General features: G+C 54.9%; 1 protein-coding gene across 1 annotated transcript in view; it reads right to left on the bottom strand.

The window, feature by feature from the left end:
* Nucleotides 1-2,806: 2,806 nt before the first annotated feature.
* The window catches only part of CACYBP (calcyclin binding protein), an 8,100-nt gene continuing 761 nt past the window's right edge, over nt 2,807-10,145 (bottom strand). Inside the window, exons 2-6 of the mRNA XM_055120194.1 lie at nt 6,933-7,152; nt 5,426-5,522; nt 5,243-5,342; nt 4,488-4,585; nt 2,807-3,218 (exon numbers count right to left, since the gene is read on the bottom strand). Coding sequence (XP_054976169.1) covers nt 3,062-3,218; nt 4,488-4,585; nt 5,243-5,342; nt 5,426-5,522; nt 6,933-7,152 — 672 coding nt within the window. The 3' untranslated portion in view covers nt 2,807-3,061. The remainder of the gene's footprint in view (nt 3,219-4,487; nt 4,586-5,242; nt 5,343-5,425; nt 5,523-6,932; nt 7,153-10,145) is intronic.

Raw genomic sequence — 10,145 nt, 5'->3', positions numbered from 1 at the left:
TGTGCTCTTATAAGCCCATCATTTTTTTTCCTCCCTTCAGTTTAATCTTTTATCAACACCTAAAAGTTTCTGTGTTCTGCATTCAGGACAGAATTATAGAGTCTAACTCATTGGCACATCGGCAGAGCCTGGCAAGCTCCCCGTGGTGTATTCGAGATGCCAAACACAGTCACAGCAAGTCTCACCATGGAGACGTGACTGGCGCCCGCTTGAGCAAATCAATGAGCAATGGGACAACAGTGACAGTGACAACTCATTGACACATTGCTCGTCTTTTTTGGGGGGTCAGGGAGGTTTTTGGGGTCACACCAGGTGGTGCTCAGGGGTTCCTCCTGGCTCTGCACTCAGGAATTATTCCTCAGGGTTGTCAGGGCACCATAGGAGGCCGGGGGTCGAACCCAGGTCAGCCGCGTGCAAGGCAAACGCCCACACTACTGTACTAGCTCTCTGGCCTCAGTTTCTGGGCATTTTAAATATTGGGTTGGCTTCCTTTAGTTTATTCGCAGAGAAACAGTACTTTATCAGTTAATGGTCTGGATTCGTTAACTGATAATGCAGTTTCTGTGAACAAAAGACCAAGGTTTTCATTTAAGTCCCTGGAAATCCAGAGGAAAAAAATTCACTGTAATAGTACTACAGGGCTGGAGCAATAGCACAGCAGGGAGGGCGTTTGCCTTGCACACGGCTGACCTGGGTTCAATGCCTGGCATCTCACAGGGTCCAAGCACCTCCGGGAGTAATTCCTGAGCACAGAGCCAAGAATAACGCCTGAGCATCACTGGGTGGGACCCAAAAAGAAAAAAAAAAATCCTTCAGGTAAACTCAAACAATATTTAATAGTTCTTGAAAGTTTCTTGAAGTGTTGTGTTTCTTTTTTCCTTTTGGGTCCCACCCAGTGATGCTCAGGGGTTCCTCCTGGCTCTGCACTCAGGAATCACTCCTGGCGGTGCTTGGGAGACCCTCTGGGATGCTGGGAATCGAATCTGAGTTGGCCTCGTGCAAGGCAAACGCCCTCCCCGCTGTGCTATTGCTCTAGCCGCAACTGTTTTTACTTTTAAAATCTTCACCTAGGTACTGATTTACTATTAATGATGGTTTCTTGCATCTATTATTTCAGGGCCACACCCATCACCGAGACGTTTCAAAGGATTTTCCTTTGGAGGGGGCACCCATGTGTTATCCTCACGCTTACTCCCGGCTCACCCTGTTTACTACCCTCTAGTTCCCGTTTACAAACATTTTTGACAGTAACATCCATCCTCACTGAGCGCTGCCTGAGTGATCCTTGAGTACTGCTGGATGTGGACCCCAAAATACTAAACACAGGCTCTTGATTTTTCAGGGGGCCCTCACATACGCTGCTGTGGGTGCTGAGGTGGCAGCCTGCAGGGCAAGACTTAAACCGTTTCCTGAGATGATTTGTTAAAAATGTTCCCCTGTAGGGGCTGGAGCAATAGCACAGCGGGGAGGGCGTTTGCCTTGTACGCGGCCGACCCGGGTTCGATTCCCAGCATCCCATAGGGCCCTCTGAGCACCGCCAGGAGTGATTCCTGAGTGCATGAGCCAGGAGTGACCCCTGTGCATCGCCGGGTATGACCCAAAAAGAAAAAAAAAAAAATGCTCCCCTGTATCATGTGCAGCAGGGCCCACATACCTTAGTGCTTCGGTTGTGACTTTCTGTGGGCACAACTTTTTCTTCCAGAACTGTGATGGCAGGACTAGATGGGACAGTTACAGTGAGAACATCCCGTTGCTCCTGAGCGTTTCTGTTCTTGAGATCCTAAATCTAGGGAGGAACAACACTGGTGACAGGATCTTTGAAATAAGGTGGCAGTGGGGCCAGAGCGGTAGGACAGCGGGGACGGCATCTGCCGTGCCCAGGTTCGATGCCCGGCATCCTGTAAGGGGCCCTGAGCGCCACCAGGAGCAATTCCTGAGTGCAGAGCCAGGAGGAATCCCCCGAGCCTCGCCGGGTGTGACTGACCAGCTCCCCTAAAAATAAGTAAGGTGGCATTTGGGGTGCACGGCTGCCTTTCCTGTGGCCACAGGACTTCCAGTCCCACTCTGGATTCAGGCAGAGCCTGGCAAGCTCCCGGTGGCGCATTCGATATGCCAGAAACAGTCACAAGTCTCACCATGGAGACGTTACTGGTGCCCGCTTGAGCAAATCGATGAGCAACGAGAGGACAGTGTGACAGTGCTACTTCTGGATTCAATTGTAGGCTGCGAGTGACTGTCAAAACGGCCAGTGTCTCCTGACAGGCTCCGGAGGCCAGAGAGGGGGCCTAGGTCTGTGCCTCCACTTCCCTCGGGAACTGCCTGCTGGGATCCCCGGCTGGAGCTTCACAATCCAGCACTGTCTCTGGTAGTGCTGGAACCCGGTTCCCTCTTGCAGGAGGCCTGAGAATTGGCGGGAGCAGCTGAGTTGGGAGTCGCACAGTGGCCAGGGCCCCACTCAGGACTGTCCCCCCGCAAATGCCTCCCCCTCACGGCAAGCCATCCCACTGAATAAAAAGTTGAATTTTATAAACATAGGATCGTATCATTTCATGCTTATTTTTGCTTTATGGTTCCTGAAGGCCACTGATTTATCACAACATCCTAGCTGTGCAGAGACCTAATTCTCAATTATTCATTTACCCATGGAGAAATAAATGCTTGTGGGTTAGTTAAGATGCCAACAGACCCCCCCGGATCTACAACACTCCTTTCCTGCAGGAATCCAGGTTTTATTTCTCTCTTACGCTGGAACATAAGGAAGCGGCACCTTGCTTCCTAACTCAGTTGAACAAAAACACACACACTGTGGCCTTTCCGTTAGGTAAGACTTGTTTATTTACATTTCCCACGAGAATGCAGTATTACCCTTTCTTGAACAAAACTGGGTACTATGGAAACCATCTTTGGAGGACGTGTTCAATAAGCTTATTATTTAAATAAACTCTTGAGTAGGAAAGGAAGAACAGGCGGGAACCGCTGGCGAGTATATGGTTCAGCTCCGCAACATCTCACCCAACACACGGATACCTCGGCGTCAGTCACCAAGCTTGGACTCGAAGCCTCAAAACTCCGTGTCCCCTTTGGCCTGCTTCTCTCTCGACTCCACCCAGGCCTTATTGATGGTTCGCTTCATGTCGTCATCTCCGTCTTCATAAATTTTCTTCAGAACATTCATGAGCCCCTCGCTTGGGTCTGTCTCGGTGTCATAGGAGGGCTTTCTGTCAAGAGACAGGAATGGGACATTTCAGGGAGTGAGATGGTTTAAGAGATATTATGGACCGTTTCTAGGTCACTGTCATTGTCATCCCATTGCTCAATTTGCCCGAGTAGGCACCAGTCATGTCTCCATGGTGAGACTTGTGACTGTGTTTGGCATCTCGAATACGCCACAGGGAGCTTGCCAGGCTCTGCGGTGAGGGTGGGATACTCTCAGTAGCTTGCAGGGCTTTCCGAGAGGGGCGGAGGAATCGAACCCGGGTCAGCCGCGTGCAAGGCAAATGCCCTGCTGCCGTGGAGAAAAAAAATCAGAAATATCCCGATACTGAGTCGACCTACACAAATCCATGGACACACAGGGCTGCATCGGGGCGGCTGATCAGATGGGACCCGGGGCTCCAGGCCATTCTCAGGACAATCCCGCCGACCTTTCTGATCACTCTTTCCCCGAGTCTTACACCGGGACACGCAGGAAGCCCCTGTTGAACTGGCACAGCCCTCAGGCCCAGGTGGAGGTGGTGAGCTTCAAAGTGCTTGGCCAGAGGTGTTGACCAGAGCAGTCCCGGGCCTGCCAGCATCCTGTGCCCAGGGGCCGCGCCGAGCCAGCCAGATCCCCACAGGGTGGGCGGTGGGTGGGGCCCACGGGAAGGATCTCTGAATCCGTGTCTTTTAGAGAAGCAACTACTGACTCCCCACATTTTCCCCCCCTTTGGAAGAAATACTCTCTTAGGGAGTAAACTCACTACTTCACAGGATCTTCTGCGGAAACTCAAACCCATGCATACGGGCACCTGGGCCTCACTCCGACCAACACAGGCTCTACCTGGGTCCAGGACTAAAGAAACAGTGTGGAAGGGAGAAGCAGAAAAGCATCTTTAAAGAGCAGCATGGAGGGGCTGGAGTGAGGTGTTTGCCTTGCACGCGGCCAACCTGGGTTCGATTCCCAGCATCCCATATGGTCCCCTGAGCACCGCCAGGAGTGATTCCTGAGTGGGAAGCCAGGAGTAACCCCTGTGCATCACTGGGTGTGACCCAAAAAGAAAAAAAAAGAAAGTAGCATGGATCTTCAGGTAGGTCCGACACAAAGCCGTCAGATGGGCAGAGACACAGAGGGGCAAGGCACGCAACACAACCCTGCTTTTTTGGGGCAACAGTGGAGGTGCTCAGGGCACCAGATGGGGTACCGGGGATCGAACTTCAGCTGGCCGTGTGCAAGGAAAGTGCCCGAGCCCTGTGACCCCCCAGAAAGGCGCGGCGGACAGTGAACCCACTCTTTCTCTTTGCAGTCCTTCTCGACCTGAGTGAGGTACTCCCACCGCGTGTTCTCGGCTTTCTTCCTACACAGGATCAGGATGGTGTCGGTCTTGACCTGCAAGAGAAGCGGACACAGTTGAAACCGGGGCCGAAGAATGAGCCCTTCAGGAGACAATCGCTGACTCATCACAAACCTCTTCTGGTCCCAGTCTTTCACCAACTGTCCCGAGACCCCCCCTAAAGTGGAATACCCCAGCCACACACGGGAACGCTTCTGCGGTCCCAGTGCCACCAGGACCTGTGTGGACAGGGGCGCCCGCAACGCAGGGGGAGAGCGCGGAGGGGCGGCTGGGGTACAGCAAGAGGCTTGGAGAGTAACCAGATTAGGGCAAACACAGGCTTTTTAAAAAGACAACTTGTTTGGTAGCTTCTAACACCAAACCAAGTGCTTCAAACCTCTTCTGACCTATCGAACTCACAGCGCTCCCCTTTGCATTTTGACTCTGTGAAATGATCCCGCAGTGAGAACGAGGACAAGGCAGAGACGTGGCGGGGGAGAAGCCAGTGCCGCGGCCAGTGAGCTCCCAGCTCCAGTGTCGCTCCAACTACACTCCGGGAGTCAACGCAGCCCTGCCAGGCCGAGCCGCCCCCGCTATGGCGAAGGACCAGGAGTCCGTCCGCTGCAGCTGCCCGGCCTGGTCACTGTCGCACACCGCGGGGCCCGGCCAAGCTCGGCTCTGAACCCGGTGACAGCGGGAAGGGACGCGCCTACCTTTTTGGAGCTGCCCTCCATGGAGATGGGCTTCAGGAGGTTGTTCACGACCATCGAGTGGTTCTTCCCGTTTAGGTTCTTGACCAGGAGGTCGAATGACCTACGACACAAGCACGAGGCTGGAAGGGGGCCCGCAGCCCCCCAGGGCCCCCGCCGACACCCCGTGCGGGGAGAGCAGCTCACCTGTCCGTGAAGCGCACCTGCACGCTCTCGGGGGGCACCTGGTGCACCCCCGCCAAGGTGATGTAGATCTTCACGAACTTGTCAGACTGGTCCCATCCTGGGGGGGCAGAAGCCGGTGAAACAGAAGCCGGCGAGAGACCAGGGGCCCGCGAGAAACGGCGAGACGCGGAGCAGCGGCCACACTCGGTGGGCGAGTCCAGCCCCACGCACGGGCGCGTCCCGCCTCAGACTCCTTCCTACTCTCACGCAGTCGCTCTGTCCCTTGGTCCGCCTGAGCACTGTTTCAACAGCGTCGTCTAACCCAGGTTCTTTCCTCCTCCTCCAAGTGCAATCCCGGCCTTTCTGTTCCTCTCCCGACAAGGCCCCATAGGCATTAAATTGCTTTTTTTTTTTTTTTTTTTTTTGCTTTTTGGGTCACACCCGGCCATGCTCAGGTGTGCAGATTAATCCTGTCTCTGCACTCAGGAATCACTCCTGGCAGTGCTCAGGGGACCCTATGGGATGCTGGGATTTGAACCCGGGTCGGCCACGTGCAAGGCAAACGCCCTCCCCGCTGTGCTATGGCTCCAGCCCCTTAAATCACTTCTGATTGGGGACCACACCTGGGGTTGCTCAGGGGGCTTAGACAGGGCGCCAGGGGCCGAACCCAGGTCAGTCATGTGCAAGGCAAGGGCCTTACCTGTGACTCTCTCCGGCCCCTACAGCTGTGGATGCTACAACACCTACTAAAGGCCACTCCGACGACACGGAGTCAGAACCTTTTATGAACTGTCAAAAGTAGCATGCACCATGCAAGACAGCACACCAGGCCGAGCACTGCTACGAGCAGCCTCTCTGTAGATCTATAGAGAACACGCGTAATACGACAGAGATCCATGATCCCCCCGTTCCTCTCCTAGGCCCAGGGAGGCGCAGTGTCCATCAGGGAGGGGCTAGAGCTTTCCGTTCCCCTGCTCGCCCACTCCGTCCTCTCCAGCAACGCTCCCGTCTGCAGGCGCTGAGCTGCCCCCAGGACCAGCGCCCACACGGGGCGTGTCTGGTCTCTCGGTGGGTGTCTGAGCCCGTTCACGGCCGCACTCCCCTTCAGCCCCCAGCCCTCCCGACCTGTTCTCCCCCCTCCCCCCCAGCCCCACTCCTGACTTTAGGAACATCAGTGAATTATTAAGGGGTTCACGACGTGCTGGACAGTCCTGCTGAGAGCCCGGCTGCCCGTGTCCCCAGAGGCCCCGCGCAGGGGCTGTCTGTCCCGGACAGCAGGGCCACCTCTGAGCTAAGCCCGGCACTAAGCAGCCTAAAACACCAAACAGGACGGAGACGCCACGGCCCACAGGGCCGAGTCCGTTTCAGAGCAGGTCCTGGTCCCTCTGCGACACGCCCTGTCCTCCTGCTAAACGGATCGAGAAGGTCGCCATCCTGTCGCCTTTCCTGAAGACCAGATTCCCTCTCAAAACCCACCAACACCCGGTTCTCTCTACAGTGGGCCTGCCAGGGGCCCGCGAGGCCATACCGTAATTGCTGATCTTCACCGTGTAGCCCGTGGTCACGGGCGCCACCAGAGCCGCGGGCTTCTCACTGTTGACAACATCCGTCTTCTTCTGCGCCTGCAGCTGCGTCTTGTTCTTGATCTCTGTCTCCAGCTTGGACTTCTCCGCGGTCAGGGCATCGCGGACTCTCTTCCGGGACGTCTTCCCCAGCAGTGCCTTCACCTCTTCCAGGTCTTTCTGCAGCTGCACAGGGAAAGGGACGTCACCCATTGGGATCTCGGCTATTCCATCAGGTCAAAGAGATTTAAATGTTTCTTCTTCCCACCCCGCTCAGGACGTTTTCGACTCTTGATGCAAAAGATGCAGTGCGACGACTGAGAGACAGAAATAAAGAGCAAAGCACAGGGCCAGGGGGCTCTTGGCCTCATGGACAAGACCCCCGGATGCCCTCAGATGGCAGGATTAATCTCGGAGAACCGGGACCATCAGAACAAGCCTTCTTTTTTTTCCCTTTTGCTTTTTGGGTCACACCCAGCGATGCCCAGGGTCACTCCTGGCTCTGCACTCAGGAATTACTCCTGGTAGTGCTCAGGGGACCCTATGGGATGCTGGGAATCGAACCTGGGTCGGCCGCGTGCAAGGCAAACGCCCTACCCGCTGTGCTATCACTCCAGCCCCCAGAACAAGCATTCTTTACCGGGCTACACCTTGACAGTACCTGAGGGTGCTGTCAGGTACAAGCACAAACAGTTTAGCAGAGCGTGACCATAAACAGATGCTGATGCTCCGTGCCTGGCACTCTGGATTCCGGGCCCCAACACGTGGGCAGCCAAAGGGGCTCTCGGTCCCGGGGCCTGCTGGGTTCCCGGAACCCGGATCCACAGCACAGACAGCAGAGGAGATCAGCGACGTCCGCAGGCCTGTGCCCACCGGGGTGGAGCAGTCCCGCTCGCGTCCCCGAGGACGCTGATGAAGGACCGAGACACTGGGGGTGGCCGCTCCGCCGCCAGCCTGGGATGGGGCGAGTCTCTGGCCACGTCTTCCTGGCCCTGGGCTCCAGGGGCTGCCATCGGGCCACACTCAAGTCAGCGGAGAGACCCGATTTAGGGTTTCTGGTGCCGGAGTCCAGCTCCGGCATGAAGACCACCAACTCAGAGATGATGCATTGACCAGCAGCTATCGAGGCTGAAGGCAAGGTTTATTCTCAAGCAAGCAGTTTTTATATTCTTAACATACCTTGGCCCAGGCACGTAGCCAAGTCAAAAGATGTTCTCATGAGTTAGACATATTCTGTGTTTGTCTCAGGATGTTCTCATTAAAAAATACCAAGTCAGATTATTCCCAAGGTTACTTAGAGCACGAGGAGTATGTACGTGCAGGATGTGTCCTGCTTATCTTGCTGGTAGGTTTTACCTTCAAGGCCCCTCTTTCAAGAGGCCCTCTGCACAGGACTCTCCCAAGCCCCCAGTGCAGGTCATACAAAGTTCATTGTCCCACGCTGGTCTCTAGTCTCTAGTCTATGTGCTCCAAGCAATCCCACTACATTCTGGGGTGTGTCTCACTCTGGTTCCGTCCCTGAGCCCACCAGAGAGAGAAACAGCCAAAACCCCTTCTCCCTTCGGAAATGGAAAAACAAAACATCAACTAGCCCCGGGACGAAGCAACAGTACATGGAGGGGAGGGGGCCTGTCTGCAGGCCTGATCTCTCTTTCCTACTCAAGTGGATTTAAATAATAAGCTTATAAAATACTTTCTCCGAAGATACTTCTCACAATACCCAGTTTGCTTTTTTTCCCCCGACCTGGGTTCCATCCCTGGCATCCCATACGGTCCCCCAGCCAGCCAGGAGTCACCGCGGAGGACTGCTGTGTGGTCCCAAAACAGTAAGGAAAAAAAAAAAAGATGAGGGGTAATGGAGCGGGAGTGACAGTACAGCGGGGAGGGCGCTTGCCTTACAAGTGATGGGCCTGGGTCAGACCCCAGCATCCCTTAAGACCCCTGAGCACTGCCTGGTGGTGTTCGTCCTGACTGCAGAGCCCAGAGTAAATCCCAACGTGAGGCCCCCAAACAAAAACAAAACAAAAACACGCTACATGTTCTACTCTGGCAGATGTTTCCCTTGTTTTACCAACAAAATACCTTCTTTTTTTTTTCTGGGAGGGGGGTCACACCCGGTGATGCTCGGGGATTCCTCCTGGCTCTGCAGTCGGGCATCACTTGGGGGACCCTACAGGGTGCCGGTGTCCACTGCGTGCAAGGCACTCAGGAATCACTCCAGGCCGTGCTCGGGGGACCCTGTAACACCCTCCCCACTAGACTGCAGTGACGGTCCCATGTTTTACCAACAAGATTACTTGAAACGGACAAGAAGACCATTTTATCTCTGGGATCCTTAAGCCACAGTGTTCGCAGTTACAGAAGAGCCGAAACAGAAAGCAGAGAGTTTATCTGGGCCTAGCGGTGTGTCCTGATCTGCTGCTCCCGACCCTGACCCAAGGATGGCCCGGAGCCCACAGAAGCGCTCACTCTCACAATCGCCTCAGCAACTCACACTGATAAAAATATCGAAATGCTAGCAGAAAAAAGGGGAGGGGGGCTGGAGCGATAGCACAGTGGGGAGGGCGTTATAGGGTCCCCCGAGCACCGCCAGGAGTGATTCCTGAGTGCAAAGCCAGGAGGAACCCCTGTGTATCACTACATGTGACCCAAAAGGGGAGAAAAAAAATTGAAATGCAGAGTCCTGGACAAGGCTCCCCCTGCGCTGGGGTGCATCTACTTCCCGACTCCAAACACAGATGCACAATACAGGCTCCTTGGAGTTAGAAATCCACCTGAAACAAGCAAACCCAAGCGACAGCCCGACAGCCCAGCGGGGAGAGCGTCTGCCTTGCACACGGCTGATCTGGGTTCGTTCCCTGGCATCCCATAGGGTCCCCTGAGCACCGCCAGGAGTGAGTCCTGAGTGCAGAGCCAGGAGTCAGCCCTGAGCATCGCCGGGTGGGACCCAAAAAGCACCCCCACACCAAAAAAAAAAAAAAAAGTAAATTATAACCAGCGTATCTCTCCTTATTTTAGGATTCCTAAGTCACAGATTCACTAGGTTAGCCGATGCTCTTCCGAACACTGATTATTCGGCACTAGAATGAGCACGTGAGCGTTAGGGAACAACATGCAAAAAAATCACAACCAGGGGGGCACAGCACAGCGGGCGAGGGCGTCTGCCTTGCACGCGGCCG

This window comes from Sorex araneus, chromosome X (assembly GCF_027595985.1).
Source record: "Sorex araneus isolate mSorAra2 chromosome X, mSorAra2.pri, whole genome shotgun sequence".
NCBI classification, from domain to species: domain Eukaryota; kingdom Metazoa; phylum Chordata; class Mammalia; order Eulipotyphla; family Soricidae; genus Sorex; species Sorex araneus.
The sequence above is the reverse complement of the archived record's forward strand: the minus strand, read 5'-3'. Positions and strand labels throughout refer to the sequence as shown.